The sequence below is a fragment of the Symsagittifera roscoffensis genome, chromosome 3 (assembly GCF_963678635.1).
Source record: "Symsagittifera roscoffensis chromosome 3, txSymRosc1.1, whole genome shotgun sequence".
In the NCBI taxonomy this organism is placed as follows: domain Eukaryota; kingdom Metazoa; phylum Xenacoelomorpha; order Acoela; family Convolutidae; genus Symsagittifera; species Symsagittifera roscoffensis.
Window position 1 is genome coordinate 51,412,802 of NC_087064.1, and position 18,597 is coordinate 51,431,398.

Sequence of the window (18,597 nt, forward strand, 5' to 3'; positions counted from 1 at the left end):
TTTGTTGCCGAAAGTTTAGTTTTGCCGAAAGTATAGTTTTTGATGGATCAACCGTAAAAACTTTGCAAAAACGATTGAGGAGATATAAAAAATAAGTTATTCAAAATGTAACTTAGGGCAAATTAAATTGATCTAAGTTTCGAAAAATCAATCAATATTTATGAGAATCGTATAGAATAAAGCAGACCAGTATAGGATGTAAAGTAAGCAAAACTGCTCGTATCAGGGCGAAGCACTGAAGAATGTTCCAACTGCCTCTTAAGGTCTATGGAGCAGTAATAACAAGAAAAAAAAACTAAATGTAATAAAAACTTTTTTTAATTTGGGATTTTTTGTAAAAATTAACACCCCACACGCAATATTAAGTACAAAGCGATGGATTTTGCTCCTAACGATTTCTAAGACGCATTAAATCTCCGCATACTCGTTAATAGCGCGAAGTATCTCAAGCGTTGTTTGTCCCAAATTGGCCAAAATGGCAATCTTTAAACCTCCATAACTTTACGAAAAATGATCAAAGGTGAGATATTTTTTCAAACTTAAGCTCAGGACAACAAAATCCTTTGAATGATTTTAAACAATTTCCGTCAAAAATGGCTAGTTAAAAAGTCGAAATTTGTCTGAAGAAAAAAGTCCACCCGAGCCCCGCGCACAAATATTCCGTTACTTTCGTTAGGAAAGTCGGAACAAAAACAGCATGAAATAGTCCTTCTAAATACAAAATTTTTTCAAGTGATACATTTCTGCGCGCTTGTCCGAAACACAGTTTTATTACAAAATCAATTTTCAAAAACAAAAAATAACCAGTTGGAAACTTATCGAATAGATTGCTTCAGGATTCAAGTGTACGGTTGACCCAAAATATAACTCCAAGGCAAAATCTAGATGTATTACAGGTTGAGGAAAGTTTTAGGTAAAGATCAACTATTGAAAGCATATAACGCTTATGTGAAACCCATTTTATAGTACGGGGTTTTGGCTTATGCGTCAACAGACAAAACGAAATTAGAAACAATTGAACTTAAATTAAACGGCTTCTAAAAATTATTTGTTTTAAGAGAAGAAACGAAAGCATCGAAGAACTGAGACAAAAACGCAAAATATACTTCGTAAAGGAATTACATATATATGAATTATTAAAGTAACTATGTAAGGTTTTGAGAAAAGAGTGCATATCGGCCTTTGTCCAGGAGCTGTAACTGAGAAAAATTTGAATACAATTTTGAATAAGAGAGTTTTAGCTAGGCAGATACCTGTGCAATCAAAGGGTAATCAAAAAACTTCTGTAAACGTTAGAATTAGAAAACTTTTAACTTCGTTCAAAACACTACCCAGATTTTGTAACTAAGATTCAGAGTTGCACACAATATCAATTACAAATCTTCAACCATGAGTTTTTGGACAATTTTATTCCAGGAAATTATCAATTGTTTAAACTCATTTTTGAGTAGAATTACTATTTAAAAAAAAGATTTGCTGTCAAGGGTAGGTATAGTGCTGAAATTTTCCCCTTTTTTCGCTTCAAAAACTTTTTTCTTCTTTAAAGCATTAAATCTTTTTTTTTTGATTTCTTGATTAACTATCGATATTTAAAAAAATCAGATGTCATAGCAGGATCAGAGGCGCCTGAAAATGGGCTGCATAGTTCCACGGCGTTCTCGCAATGTGATTTCGTTTGTTTGTAAATGTAGTAACCTTTACAATGAATGGAATTTAATTTGCAAACAATTTATTATGATTATATTATTATTATTTTGAGGTTATAAATTTGCGGTAGCAAGTGTGTTTTCACCGGGTACTAGACTTTTTCCTTAATAAAGTGTTCATGGGATTTGACTAGATTCTGTTAGAAATGTCGCTACAGACATATTTGGAGCATATTATCGTTTTCGATATCTTCCGATTCGAAACTTGTTTGTTTAAGCTAAAATTTGTAATTTAAGCAACTAATGTTTTTGGTCTAATAGGTCTCGGCCTGTTTTAGAATGGCTTACTGGTCTCATATTGCGTTTTTGATGACCTGTGCGTGTGTGTGTGTGTGTGTGTGTGTGTTTTGAGGGTAAGGGAGACTTGAACATTTTTATTAGTTTTTATGTGTGTTTTGAGTTTTTTCGGTTTGAAGGTTTTCTTTTTTTACCACTTGGTGGTAAATTTTTTCCCGATGTTGATTTTTCATGGTGTTGTCTTGGCATATTTTTTAAATAACAATGTACCTTTATTCGTTTTGATTTTTCTAGACTTTGGGCGTTTTTAATTTTTTTTTTACTAGCCATTTTGACGGAATTTTATTATATCATACAAAAAGTATTGAAAATTTGAGCTCAAGGTGATGAAAGTTTAGAGACTGTCAGTTCGGCGAATTGGGAATAAATAAAGCGCGTTATATTTCGTGCTTTTAACGCGCAAATGGAAGTATAATCCCTCTTTGACATCTTTCCCAACTGAGGCACGCTTTTCGTTTTTTTACTTTGCATACTTTGCATACTTTTACACAGCGTGTGGGGAATGGTTTTCAAAAAAATTTTCAATTGTTTTTAAATTTTTTTATTTGAAATTTGCGTCATTTTTTAACACTACTACTGACCGTGACTGATTTTCATTTGCGACGAGTTCTCGCCTGCAGTGAAATTTTGCCATGACACACTATTTCATTCAAAATCAGATGGTAAAGAAGTGCTGAACTCACCATAGTTCCAGGTGGACATAAGCACATGTTATGTTCGGTACAGTTTCCTCCGTTCTTACATTCACAGGGGTTTGATTTGCACAGAATGTCATCGTCTACGGTTTGGCATTTGTGTTCACATCTGAAATAGAATGATGAAAACCGTCAATAAACGAATCATCAACATACTTAATTTAATATTTAACCAATTAACAACCCAACTACTACTCCAATTAACAAACCCAGCAACCCAACCGAACAACCCAAATATTCAACAAGCATCAACTAAGTTTGAAACCTGTTTTTTTTTTCGAACGATACGTTATCAGTTATCGTTCCAGTTATCAGTTATCCGAATGAATTTGATTGGAATTAATTGGGGATTTCTTTTGGAAAAATTGATTGCTTACATTGTTCCATATTTTCCAGGAAGACACGAGCACTGGCCGGTCACGTGATCGCAAATCTGAGAGCTGACGTCAGCATCTTTCACACCTGAACAAGAGTTCGGACAATTCTGTGAACAGCCTTCGCCATATCGCCCATGCTCACATTTATCTGCACAGGCAGGTCCAGTGTATCCGGGGTCGCAGGTACAAACTCCGTTTTCGGGATGACATTCCCCGTTCGAGCAGGAGCACGAGTTCATGCAATCTTTGCCCCATCTTCCTTTCGCACAGCCTAAATGAAAACCACTATTTGACCAATCATATAGCAGTTCATCTTGTACTGAGAAAAACAATGGTCGCGTCCTGTTAACTGATAGCTCGTTTTAAAACATGAACCAGCCACACTTGGATTTTTTTCTCGCCAGGAATGCATGGAAGCTCAAACATATATTTAATAATCATTTAAAATTTTGAAAAGACGGTGAGAGCACATTTGGCACTGTTCTGACTAAATTTATGCCATATCACCCTATAAGGAAAATTATCCATTGATTTTATGCTAAATTACCCGCCGTTACTCTTAGCTTTGATCATAGCTGAAATGACGTTCATAAGCAATCAAATCGCTATGAGATAGCGGATGTGAAATTCGGTATCACGCTCGGGCTGATCAGAGATATAGAATATAGATTTTCAAAAAGTTTATTTTCAAATTATAAAGTAAAATGGCATTGGGGAAGAACAATTATAATAGGGCCATATATCACTATCAGTGCTCAGAAAATGTAACCTAATATAGTCAGTCTTTCTAGGGTTTCAGCAGTGAATTATTGGGTAAAATTTTAGGGTAAAATTTTACCCGGAATCTAGGGTAAAGTTTTCTGAATTGTTGATCTAAAAAATTGCTGACAAGTTTGTTCAAACACCATCCCTACACCGTCTCAAAATTTTTGTATACAGGCCGCTGTCATGGATTATCTTTTGTTCGGAGAAGTTTAAGGCTTTTGTAGTTCAACTTACTCTCTGAACAGTCGTCTCCTAGGTAGCCCGGTTTGCATCGACACTCATTGGGCGTAAAACACTCGCCGTCGTTCTGACAAGGTTTAGAACAAGAACCTAGAAAAACTCAAATATCTCCATTTAGCTACAGCTATTGAATTTAAAAATGCATGTTGTCCTTTCATGAACTTCGAATGGTCTGAAAAATGAACTGCGGTTGTCAAATTCACTTACATAAACATGTTTTGCTTCCGTCGTCGCTTTCCTGGAACGCACAACCTTCATACCTAAATAGAAATTGCAATTAATTTGACAAGTTTTGATAATTTGCGCACCCCTAGCGCAGATTTTCAAAATCCACAGATGCTATCAACCTTGAAGTCATTAAGCATTGAAAGCAGGGGCGGATTTAGGGGGGGGGGGAGCGGTGGGAGGCTCCTCCCCAGGGATTCGACCCCCTGCCGACCCCCTTTTGTACTATTTTGAGATATCCTTTTTTGGTAACGGACCATAAAACTTTCTAAAGGCGCATTTGGCGCCAATTTACACTAACTTTGAGGAGGGAGCGCGCGCCTTTTTGGTCTTTTTTTTTCAAAATTTATATATGAAATAGATTTGGTAAACCTAGATTGGAGACAGTTTGTATTGTTAGTTCTATCCTGAAGCAGGTTTCTGAATGGTCAGACTGCTGTTTCACTCCCCAAAAACTCTTCCAAAAAATAATAAGCAAAAAAAATAAACTCATACGTTAGCTTGTTCAAACTATCGTGTTCAAAAACTGAGTAGAAGGACTTCTGAAACCAGCTCAAAACAAGTATTTAAAGTTTTTATATATAACTTAATATTTATCACTTAGTTTATGCCAGAGAATTGATAATTAAAACAGCTTAGAAATCAGTTGCCTCTCTTTCTGCTCCAACCTCGCAAGAATACCAGCATATACTTGATCTATTGTGATGAGGAAACATAGGAGTAAGATTAGGATTGGTTTGGACTAAGAAGTTGCACGAATCTATCCGGCCAAAAAAAAGCTAGCTTGACGAACAGAAGGTGCATCTTATCCAATATTACTGAATGAGAAGGCCACCCTGGATCTAATTTTATATGCTTCGGCCAATGAGACTCGAGCAGACCTAATACTAATTTTGATTTTTAAAAAAATCTAAAATTAGACAAGATCAAAAGAATGTTGATTTAAATCATTAATACAATTTGCTTATTTCCACGTCTCAATGAATCTAATCAAGCAGAGCCAAAACTAAAGACGAAACCAGATTACACAAAAACGATAAACCAACTATTTGCATCACAAAGAAAATACAGACGACGGCGAAGTTTCAAAACTATTGGTGCAGTATATCTTCGTAATTAGAATATAAACTGCATTAAGTAGAGCCATAAAATTGACATAAGAAGCGATGTATTTTGAATAACAAACAATAACTAAAGCTAAAGTTAAAAACATCAAAACTTCGACAAAAACTTTGCCTGCCTTCCAAGTTTAAATCTACAGTGAGTTTTTCTAAAATCTTTTATGTCAAGTTAAAAATTTAAGAAAAAAAATACTAAAGTTGGTATAAAAACTAATTGTTGTTTGTTCGGCGATTTTTCGTTCTTCTCGAGAACCATCATCTGTTCTTATATTTCTTCTTTAAATCAACAAAACAATTAATTTGTCACTTAATCAGGAACAAGATCATCAAGACGTTTTTTGGATCTTTAACCTTTTTTTAATACAGTAATTCTACTTCATTTATATGATAACTAAGGCTTTTCCTTATTAACTTCAAACTCTATAACTAAATTCCCAAATCAGATTATCAGCGCTTCTCCGTGTATAATTTTAAAAATTTTAATAAAAAACCTTCCTACTTAGATTTTTTAAAAACAAATCATCAAGGCTTCCCTTGGATCTCCTAAATTTTCTCTTTCAAATGCAAAGTTCCCCCTTAAAATAAGCGTCTAACGGCTCAAAACACCGACTCAGTCTGTCTACAAACTTCTCATAAGATCCAGGACAATCTGAGGAATTTTCACTAAGAATTCACTTTTTAAGTTAAGCTAAAAGGTGAAGAACATTGGTTACTGATCCTTCACTTCACCCCTACCTCTTGATTGACCCAGGCTTATAAAAGCACTTAGAATTAGTAGGCTCTAAAATAGTATCTAACGACCTAATGGTATTCTAACTAAACCTGAACCTTGTTGATTGACCTACTAATCTGCAACCCCCAATCTCGTTTCAATCCACATCTAAATAAGGTTAACACTATTTAATTGTAAAAAAAAAACGCCACAAACGTTTGAGAGCAGTAAAAACATCAGTCTATCGAATTGATATACTCTCCCCAACCCGTCTTGCCACAACAATACGACCCGAGGGCTCAAAAAGAGTAAGAATTAACGGTTTAGGAAATAGCAATCAATAACTGCATTTTGAATCAATCATTCTAACAGTTAAGTCAAGAGATAGCTTAACAAACAAACAATAGTTATTCATAATTGTTTAATCAAGCCTCTAGATACGATCTTGTCATAACGCGAAACAAACAAAAAATAGGATACAAGCGATTGAAAAAGCAACCAAAAAAGACAATTATTTCCAGTCAAACCGAAATCTTGAAAAATAATATTTCTAAGAAAGGAAACGCACTTTCAAAAGCAGCCAACAACCAGATAAAATAGCAAAATCACAAAAATGATCAAAACAAACAAGTCAACGAGCAACGATTTTTATCTGATCTACCTAGCAAATATAATGAAATCTCAGAAAATGGTAATTTCACTATTAAAACTCTATCAACAGATTTAGATAAAACAACCACAAAAAACACAAACAGATGTTATAGAATTAAGTTTCTCAAGAATTTTATTCAGTATATTGAAAATATACAACATAAATTTTCACATTGAGTAGACTCAATACTTACAAATGATGTTTTTTTTTCAATCATCAATAGTTATATCTCCATATTAGATACAGATGAAACGTTTGTTGTATCCTAACCCCAAACATCTTGACATTCAGACATTCAGACATAAATCTCATCTAACAATTTTAAAAAGCAGTTAGCAAAAATTTTACTAATAATAAAAGCTGACTTACAAATCATACTAGCATGTTTTATACTAGATAATTTTGACCATAACCTAGACCTAACTGAATAATCTAGAGAAAAATTTTGTAGACTCTGTGACAAAAGCACATATTTGGCAGAAGAAATGGATTATGTATGGGACCTTGAATGGTGCCAAGATAAGTTTCTTGACATATCAATTGATATTTCAAGATCAGCAGTTCAAAACATTTCAGTATATAAAAACTATCTAAGGTCATTTCATTAACAACAGATACAACGCCATTGAACTACAATACAAATACATTTGACATTAGTTTAAAGTCAATTACTAAACAAAATTTTACGATAGGACAATTGACAATAGTCGATGTTCAATAGTCTAAGTTCGAACATTCTAAACTCCTGGCTGGAACAACAACGCTAAACCAACAAGATATTCAAACACCATCGCTTTTTACTATCGACAAAATAGTTTCTTTTTACTACCAGTAACAACAAAACAAAGTATATCACTATTCACCCAACAAGCACAACCCCACATAAAAAAGAATTACACCCCAATTCCCCAAAAAAAAACATACAATCAACAGCTAAACCAACTGTTTTTCTTAAATACTGGCAATAGGATAACAAAAATACTGATTGTTAACTAAAAGGGGGTCTTTTACTAGACTGAAAAACAAAATGGAAACTAGTTTGCAAACCCTGACTAACTTTTTTGCAAATAGTAATATTAGTCACGACACAGCTCACCCAATTCAAATAAAGCAAAATCAATCTCTTGATGACAACTATAATCAGCAACTGCCAAAACTACAAATCTCTATTCAGTTAGCTTCCATGATAAAAGAAAAACTTAAACAGATCACACTGAAAGCTATCCATATTTTCAACGAAACGAACTCAATCCAACCTACGGACATTTCAGTAACAAAAATCAGCTACATTTCTCAGACGATGAAGATATTTTCCATCAAAGATAACAAAAACAACATATTTATAATCAAAGGAAAAATCAATGGAACAAAATTAATAAGCCAGATGATCTTCTCTAACCAGATTTTTCAAACCATAGTTAGACCCACCAAAAATTCAACCACAAAAAAAATAAATTCGTCAAGAAATCAAATTTTACACCACCAAATCGTAATACACAAATGCAATACCCAATGCGTACTCAAGGTGACCAACCAGGGACAAAGAGAGATGAAATATCATTGCCATAATAACTCTAACAACATGAAATTAGCCGAAACCATTTAAAAAGAACTTACCCATAAACCTAACATCACATCCATCGCATCAAACAAACCAATAATTGTTTTCACAGGAACAGATCCTGAATATTCAGTCGATGATTGTTTAAACGCTGTTACAGCAAATTAAGTTCAAGTTTAGTCCCAGAACCTATTAACAAACTTCTGAACAGAACTTATTAACGCACCTCAAAATTGGGTTCACAGACTTATCAAATCACAGAGCTACAAATCACACTCGACGGAGCAGCTCAAAAATGGTTTTCAGTCTTACCAACAGAAATCAAATCAGTTTGCCGACTTTTGCGGTAAGATTAGAAACACTAGTACGAAAAGTATATTGCATTAATAGACATGATTATTAAAAATGAAACTGACCGAAATTTTAATGATGACCTTTTTACCACAATTGAGTAAAAAAGCGAAAAAGAAAAGAGCCCACATCTCTCGTCATTTGGTGAAAGCGATATAGGTTTTCAAAAACTGAACAAGCAGAAATCACAATAAATCTAGAAGAATAAAAAAATAAAATTACAAAATGTTTCTAACATTCAAACAACTACCTCGCATATATATATATATATATATATATATATATATATATATATATATATATATATAACATAAAAGAGTCAGATAATGAATTAGCAGAAATCAATACACAAAAAAAATTAATTTATAAGAACCCGAATTTAAAAGATAAACTCTCATTTAAAAATTGGTGTGAAATTTGTAGAAGATACGGACACAGGAAAAAACAACAAGATAAACCAAAATAACCACAGAAACAAAAGACAAAACGCCTGACAGAAAAAACAGAAAAGGTTATTAGCAAGTAGAGACTCTACTCACCGGTGATGAACGTCCTGATCATGTAGTGTACAGCTGGTTTCACAAACCGAGCCAGAATCACACTTAGACACAACCCCTCAATTATTTTAACAAGCACAAATTTCCAAGCAGACAATGGGTGAACAAATTTTTAAAATAAACAAGCTAAATCAAACGCTTCAGCAGCAAAAACTAATGAGGTCATACTCAAACTGAATCACTAAAAGCGCATATGTTTTTAATGTAAGGATTTCACAGAGCAAAAGAAGCGAGCAGCAGTAGGTAGATGAGAAATTAACAATATTCCGACTATTGGATTGGCAAACATTATATATTTTTTTGCTTGCTGCAGTCATCACCCTCGCAGGATAAAGAGTTTGGAGCCAATATCAAAGCTAAGATATCTATTGAAAAAGATCAATGGTCAACTCAGTATTGAAACTCAAACATACGAGTCTTTGTAACTTGGCGTTTCACTCAGAGAGTTCAAACCCTATCTCGCTATTTGATCGATACGAACGAATAGTTGAGAATGCACGCAGCCTCACTCAAACTTACGAAATCGACACTCCATTGGCACAAACCTGCAACTTCAATACGATCCTTTTGATTCACAACCTTATCTGAATCTCCGTCAATATTATCACAAATTTTCACTGACTTAATCAATCAACACTCTCTGCAAAAAATCTAGAAGGCACTCCATCGATCCCTCGCAAGAAAAACTTTGATTCAAAAAAAACTTCCTAAAACCCGGATGGCTGGAACCAGATCAAAACAAGTATTTAAAGTAATTTTTATATACCTCAAAACTTATCACAGTAAAATATTTAGAACTAAGCAATCATGATATTTTACTACAACTTATAATAAATTTTGAAACTATTCAGAGTTGCAGCTAAAGGAAATTTTTTAAAGCTTAGAAATCAGTTGCCTCAATCTCTCCTCTAATCTCACAAGAATACCAGTACATACTAGATCGATTGAGACTAAGAAATATAAGAATAAGATTAGGATTGGTATAAGACTAAGAAGTTGAACGAATCTATCCGGCCGAAATTAAGATAGCGTGACGAACAGACGGTGTACCTTATCCGAAATTACTCTATGAGAAGGCCACCCAGGACCTAAACTCACTTCAAAGCAGCAATTTTTTTGGATTAAATAACTGTCATGTATTTAGATTTATAATTACAAAAAATGTATAATCTGAAAAATAGACAAAAGCGGTCAGCTGATTGCTTAAAGGATATGCCATAGACTGACTTCACATGCAATAAAGGTTGCTCTGGAATTAACTCAGAAGGTTCCGACCTCAACTAAGTTGTCGAAAAGCGTGTATTTTAAGTGCGTAAATTGTCGAATGAGTTTTTATAGGCGTCGTAACTCGTTACTAGGTACCAAAGGGGGAAGCAATTAGAGAGCTCCGTTGAGGACTTTAGGAGCTGCACATTTTCTTACGGTTTCGGTCGCACAAGCGGATTTTTACTCACTCGTATTCACAGTAAATTTTGTTGGTGCTTTTGACTCCGCCACATAATACAGCCAATAATACCACCAATGGAACAATAACTCTAAGCAAAAATCTAACAGTAGCTGTGCATTTTTTCAACAACATAAGGAAAAGGAGAGATAAAACTGCTCTAACGTGGATTAACTAATATAAAGAGGAATAGTGTAAAATCAAAAGGTATAGATTGTATTGTCCTCTTTTACCACATGAACGCATGAATAAGTGAAAATTAAGATTGAGTATTCGAGCAGTATTTAAATTCAGCCACCGTAAATGGTAACAAAAGGCGAAGTATTGTATATCGTTTTATTTAGATGGTAAGTCGGTGTTGAGTTTGGAAATGGCGCTTTGTATCGAAGAGAAAGAAACCTCGCACTATGAATTGACCTGCAATTTTGACAGATAAAGGGGTGAACAGTGAAGCTAGTTCAAATATTACCAAGAGATTTTGAGCCTAACGCTTGTCACTTTGTTCAAATACATTCAATGTATTTAAGCCAACACACAGAATTCGACAATATTTCTGACGTTCATATTCGATTTACAAATTTCTGCTCGTTGGGCCACCCTAATTTTGAAAATTTGATGCTTTTGGGCGTTGTTATTGTGGGGGTTCTCAATTGAGGTTTTAACGCCGCTCAAAAAAACGTACACATGGGACATCCATACATCCAAAATGCTATTGCCATACAGGATTTCTTTAATTATTTCTCCCCTATGATACCTGGTAACAAATCTACCCCCCCCCCCCATAAAGTTTGATTTAACGCTTAAGGATATGTGAGTTTTGTACCGATTCTGTTACAAATCTCTCACTTATGCAAAGGGGGTTTTAACATATCCATCAAACAATTCCGTACAACTTTTCCATGAGAAATAGTTGTCATACAATTCTCTTTAATAAATAGGATTCTATGTTAAGCTTTAAAAAAATTTGAAATGAAAATGAATACGAGAATATGACTGTTTTTATTTATGAAGATCTGGACAGATTTCATGGCTAGACGTTGGTATATTAATTTGTTTCATGACAAACTTTTCTAGAAAAAAAAACATTTTGTCTTAAAGCAAAATGATATACCAATATGTAGTGGAACCTGATCTAAACTACATTTTATGATTGGATAAATTAAATGTTTTACCAATGTAAAGTATTTAATATTAACCAATCATGATCCATCTAACTAACAACCCACTTATTTGTAAGTGCTGAAGTTACTTGTAATTTCAGCACCAGAGAGATTTGAATTTAACTTAGAAATTAGTTGAACTCTCCCGAGCACTTCAGCAGCCGCAATAAACCAGTATACCCTAGATCTATTGAGCCTAGCAGAGACTAGTTAAACAACCTGAGACTAGATAGTATAAGAGTAAGATTAGGATCGGTATTAGACTAAGAAGTTGCACGAATCTATCCGGCCGAAAATAAGATAGCGTGACGAGCAGACGGTGTACCCTATCCGAAATTACTCTATGAGTTACACTTCGGTCCTAACTCATCTGGTGCGACCATAAGTCTCGAACAAGACCTTAATAGATTAGAATTAACCAAAATAGATTAGAAATTAGACAAAAACATTTACAAAATGTTATACGACAATAATTTAATCGAAATGTCTCTACGACTCAATAGATCAGAGCCAATATTCCGAACCATAACAGAACTACCCGGAATTGGAAGAAGACCTCGAACCAAAGACGACATACGACAAAGTAGAAACTTGCCGTATAGTTATATGATAGTTCGGCAAAAGCCAGAACAAACTTTTATATTTCGAATACTACTTGCAATGAATTTAGATTTCCATTTGCAAACATAAAACCTTGAAGTTACTCTTCAAAATCATTTCAGGCGCTAAACAAATTTATTAATATACAATAACGATTGATAAAAAGATCTAAGATCGTTTTCCTAAAACTCTGCAGTATTATACAAAACATGTTTGAAAAATATTTATTGGAAAATAAAAATAAAAATTAGTAGCATGACAATAAATGGTTAGTAATCATAAATCATCCTGTTGTTCCAGCTTCATCATCTAAAACATAACAGCAATCATAAACCCACTAATATCATCAAAACACTAAATCTTTCCTTTACACACATTTAAAATTTTATTAAAACTTAAATTCACTTAATTTTAAAACCAGATCATCAAGGCTTATCCTTGGATCTTAAATCATTTTCTACTTAATTAAATTTCAAATTTGATCATCAAGGCTTATCCTTGGATCAAACAGAACAACTTTGTTCTCCCCCACCCACTTAATTAGTGTCTAACGACCTCAAACGTCGATTCACTACCCAACCCTTTCTAAAGACCTAAGACTAATAGAAATTTTTAAACAAAACTAATCATTCAAATTAGGATAAACAGTGAAGAACTTCGGTTATTCATCCTTCACTTGACCCCCCCCCTCTTACCAGACCCAGGATAAATCTTAGACTTAGTAAGTTTAAAATAGTATCTAACGAACTACTCGCGTTCTAATTATACCTGAACCTTGTGGATCGATTTACTATTCTCCAACCCTTGAACACAATCACTACCCCTAAGTAAGATTAAGTAAGTTAACACCTTAACTTATACTAGCCACGAGAAAGTAAAAAATCATTCTTCGGAATCGATATACTTTTCTCTCCAACCCTGAACAAACAGACCCAGGTTAAGCTAACCAAAAAATCGTAAGAACTAACAGTTTAGGAAAATAGAAATCATTTAACAACCCTTTGCATCCGTCATTCTAAACCTTATGTCATTTAAAAACCTAGGAAATAAACAAACAATCGTTTTACACAATTGTGAAATAGATAACAAAAAATACGACCTTGTAATCACACCTCATACACAAACAGTTGGATACATTCGAACAAAACGACAAACACTAAAAAGAAAAATAATAACGAAACAAAGACAAATAACACGAAAAAGATTTTCAAAAAATCGAAACGCATTTTCAGAATCAGAAACCAACAGTTTAGACGAACTTTACAAACTTAAAGAATCAATAGATAAAAATTGCCCAATTCACGATCAATTATATTTCTCTGACTCAGAAACAACTTCAAATTCATCACAAAGAGGAAAAAGAAGAATAAAAAAGCAGTACAAACACAAACCAGTACATTTATACAATTGGAATCAACCAATTCGACACATTAATAATTACATATTAACAGTAATCGAACGAAAAAATGAGTTCAACGCACACCCCAGGTGAAGAAACTCCAGATGATGATGAAATCTTTCCTTTTATAGTAGACGCAGATACTGATAGAGGACAACACATATTTTGTCAAAATTTACTCGTAAATTTATTTGAACCCGGAATCAGTCCATGTAAAACAGAGTTCCCCGATGTAAAAATCAAAAGACAAATCATAGATCACTATCTAAAAGATATATGCAACATAACACAACAGTATGGAATCTACTCCATAGAATTCACCTCACCAAACCATAATAATAGAAAATATACAATTCAAACAGACGATCTTGATTTAGAATTTTCAAAAGTTTTTTCAGAATATATAAAAAGCATCCAATATCAAAACTCACAAAGAGCAAACTCCATATTCACCAATGAAGTTTTCGCAATAATATATAGTTATATTTCGATATTAGAAAACGAAATCCCAATAACAAATGTCTCACCAAAAGAAACATCTAAACATTTGAAAGTACGACATGAAATCACACTACTCTCTAGTTATTTAAACATCATTAAAGAAAATTTCACGAAAGACGACGTTTCACAACATACAAAACACGATCTACAAAAAATTTTGGCATGGTTCATAATAGATTACTTCACACACAATATTGATTTAATTGCACAAGCAAGAAAAAATTTTAGACCCCAAAATTCGAACGATGATACCGCTATCACAGAACAATCAGATTATGTTTGGGACCCCGAATGGTCTCATCCCGCATTTATAAGCTTTCCACAATCAATCTCAAGTCAAGCAATAGGTACAATATCTTACATAAGAGATTATGTAAGAGTAATACCATTAACAATTGATGCAACACCATTAAACTATAATACATTTTTACCCGATACACAAAATAATAGTTTAAACTCTACAGTTATACACAATGAAAACCTCAATGGAACTAGGAATCTTACTCAACAAGATATCCAGACACCATCACACTTCATAAATGAAGAAATTGTACACACAACAACTACACAACAAAGTATTTCACCAATACGCCCAAATTTAACAACACCAAGAAATACAAATCCTTCACAAACACAGGTAACCTTACAATCAACCGTTAAACCTTCGGTTGCCCCTAAATATTCACATATGGATTACCAAACATACAGACCCATGACAATACCACCAAAAACACGCAAAACATTTACTAGAAACAACTTTGCAGACCATAATTATAATTATACACATCCATCAAAAACATATAATCAACCACAAAGAAATTTTAACCAATATACAAGATCTCGAAATTGGGATAACCCAATGGCCCAACCTAATTCAACAAATTTCCAAACAAATCCTCCACGGGATCACAGTGAAAATTACCCATTTTTTCAACAAAATAAAAATAAAAAACAGACATCTTATCAAATGGATTATTTATCCTCAGATGATGATTTCTTACAACCAGATATATTTGCACAAAATACTCAAGAATATCGTAGACAAGGAATACAGAGAACACGTACAAATCATAGAAATTTTTCTCCACAACCAATAGATGCAAAAAATCAACAACCAATTCAACAACAAAATCCAATTAATACACAATCTTTTCAACAAATTCAACAACAAAATCCAATGACTGCACACTCGTATCAACCATCACAAATGCAAAATGAAATACCACTCCCATATTATCTCCAACAACATGAGATAACAAGAAACCAACTTTCAAATTTTTCTCAAATGCCAAATGCAGCAGAATCATTACAAATGACAATGAATCCATACCTTATGGGTGGATCATCAATAACATCAAACAAACCTTTAATGGTTTTCACAGGAACAGACCCTGAATACTCTGTAGAAGATTATTTAAATGCAGTAACAGCAAACCTGATTTTAAATATTGGACCTGAACCAATTAATACGCCACTACATCAAAATTGGATACATCGACGCACAGCGTTAATACAAACAACCTTAGATGGCGCAGCCCAAAAATGGTTTTCAGTACTACCTCTAGAAATAAAATCAAACTGGAAAAGATTTACACAAGAATTTTCAAAAATGTTTGACTCCGAAAGAAACAAACAACAACAAAGAGTTTTATGTAATGAAATTCGCAGATTACCAAACGAAACCATCAAGCAAATAGCAGTACGAATCGAAACACTAGTTCGAAAAGCATATTCATTAAATACACATGACTATAAAAACACAAAGAATACAGAAATCTTAATGATGACCTTAACACCACAATTAAGGAAAATAGCAATAAAAAAGAGAGCATCACATCCTTCTTCAATTCGAGAACCCGATTTAGATTTTCGAAAACTAGTAGACAAATTAGAACAAGCAGAAATCACGATGAAACTAGAAGAAACGGAAAATCTGAAATTACAATACGTTAACAGAATTGAAACGACTCCCACTAATATTAATAATATACAGGAATCAGAGACAGACCTCGTTGAAAAAATCACTGAAATACTCAATATCTACGAAAAGAACCCAAACTTTAAAGGCAAACCATCTTTCAAAAAATGGTGTAACTATTGCCGACGATACGGACATAGTATTTCCGAATGTAGACAAAAACAGCAAGATAATCAAAATAAACCTCAAAAATATAAAGAACCAAATAAATCATTCTATCAATACATGAAAAAAGATCAAAATCTACCGAACAAAACAGTCCACAGCAACAACAGTTCAGGAAAACCACTCCCGAACAATACAAATTATACAAGAAATCAATCACCATATAACTCAAGTTATAGAGGAAGATCACCAGAACGAAGAAACACGTATAATTCATCACAAAATCACTACAATAGACCAAATAGTCGAAATAACTACTCCAGATCAAATTCAAACACACAACGATTTGTTTCTAGATCTAATTCCCAATCAAGAAATAACTACTATCCAAGCAACCAATCACGAAATTCATCATACAATAGGAATAGAAACTACTCCTATAATCGAAATAGAAGTTATTCAAACAACCGAAACCAGAATTACCCGAACAATCGATCAAGGAATAACTCATATAATAGATCGAACTATAACAGACCAAACAATAATTACCAAAACAGATCGCGAAATAATTCACAAAATCGACACCCAAGTTATAATAATCGTTATAGAAATTATTCCCAATCACCACACCGGAATAATAATAACTATAATAATTCTAATAATCGCCACAGAAGTAGTACACCTAAACATCAAAGACAAATCAATCAAGTACAATCTAACCCAGAAACAACATCAGACCCTCCAGGTATTGATGACACAGTAACTGATACGTTACAACTCAATCAAATAAACTGTACATCATCAGATTCAGAAAGTGATACTGAAAACACTCTTTCTATCAATATGATAAAAGTCGAAAATGACTATGAATCTGTCATATATGAACAACCCTTTTCATCACACATATATGAAAATCAATCAGAATTTCTTCAAAATTATTACACTACACCCATAAATTCCACACCAACGACGCAAGAAACAAACGAGATTAACACTACAGATCAAACCAATAAAAATACCAAAACAAAATGCTTGAATACAAACCACATTTATCAAAATATACAAAAAGAACAACCCAAAGAAAAAATTTGGACAATACCATTTCTCTTAGAAAGCCCAAGAAATAAAGAATTTCAACCACCAGACCTTGAAATAGATTTTTTAATTGATTCAGGAGCAGAATCAAACATAATAAACATCCCCACATGGAATGAAATAAAAACTTTACACCCAAAGTTAATACCTCTTGAAACCTCCAGTAAGTTAGCAACAGCACAAGGATCAACATTGATAAACTACGGAAAAATCCAATTATTTCTCCTCCCCACCAGAACAATGGAACAAAGCAAAATTTTAAATAAGCCATTTAAACAAATATTCCATATCACTGACATTAAATATAATATCATTGGAATACCATTTATTTCGAAGTATATACCAACAATTAACATACTAAATAGTAAAATATTAATCAAAGATAAATATACAAAAACAAAAGAAACATCCTTAACATTTTTTCAAAGATTAAATAAACAACCACCATTCTTTTCAAAATTCTACCCGATATTTAACAAACAAAGAAAACACCTAAAACCACTATCAGGAAATATCTATAATTTTTCAATCAAACAAGTTCACCAATATGATAAAGAACAAAACAAACAAAAATTTTATATGTCAGAATTTGAATTCAAACCTATTCATAAATTTTTCAAAATCACAATCTCATCCATAAAATATTTGAAAAATTCGAATTCCGATATCATTTCCTTACATGTCTATAACAACACACCTTACCAAGTAACATTACCTTTAGGACTTTTAGGATACTGCGAAACCAACGCTACAATATCACCAATACACGAAAAAGCCTATCGCGTAAATAATATACTCCAATTACTAGATATTTGCCAATCTACAATTCTTAATGAAGAATTATCTATAAATAATATAATAAGTAACGAAAACAGAAATACGGATTATTTCACAAAAACTCCATATTTCAAACCTACATTCAACATAAGTAACTACACAGAGGACCAACAGAAATTTTTAACAATGTTTAATTTCCAACATTCACAAATAACACAAGACGAATTCGAAAAATTAGCCAAACAGCTCATTAAATATTCATCAGTCTATGCAACATCA

General features: G+C 33.1%; 2 protein-coding genes across 5 annotated transcripts in view; both read right to left on the reverse strand.

Annotated features, from left to right (window-relative positions):
* The window catches only part of LOC134842923 (uncharacterized), a 26,160-nt gene extending 23,523 nt beyond the window's left edge, over positions 1-2,637 (reverse strand). Inside the window, exon 1 of the mRNA XM_063859453.1 lies at positions 2,585-2,637. Within this exon, the coding sequence (XP_063715523.1) occupies positions 2,585-2,637 (53 nt within the window). The remainder of the gene's footprint in view (positions 1-2,584) is intronic.
* LOC134842648 (multiple epidermal growth factor-like domains protein 10) overlaps positions 1-18,597 on the reverse strand; it is a 185,935-nt gene that overhangs the window by 153,191 nt on the left and 14,147 nt on the right. For 3 of the 4 annotated variants that reach the window (XM_063859087.1, XM_063859086.1, XM_063859088.1), the window contains exons 2-6: positions 10,714-11,120; positions 4,288-4,340; positions 4,075-4,170; positions 3,076-3,346; positions 2,687-2,807 (exon numbers count right to left, since the gene is read on the reverse strand). In XM_063859087.1, coding sequence (XP_063715157.1) covers positions 2,687-2,807; positions 3,076-3,346; positions 4,075-4,170; positions 4,288-4,340; positions 10,714-10,838 — 666 coding nt within the window. In that variant the 5' untranslated portion in view covers positions 10,839-11,120. Of the gene's footprint in view, positions 1-2,686; positions 2,808-3,075; positions 3,347-4,074; positions 4,171-4,287; positions 4,341-10,713; positions 11,302-18,597 lie in introns of all 4 variants that reach the window. The other variant, XM_063859085.1, reaches the window with a different exon arrangement.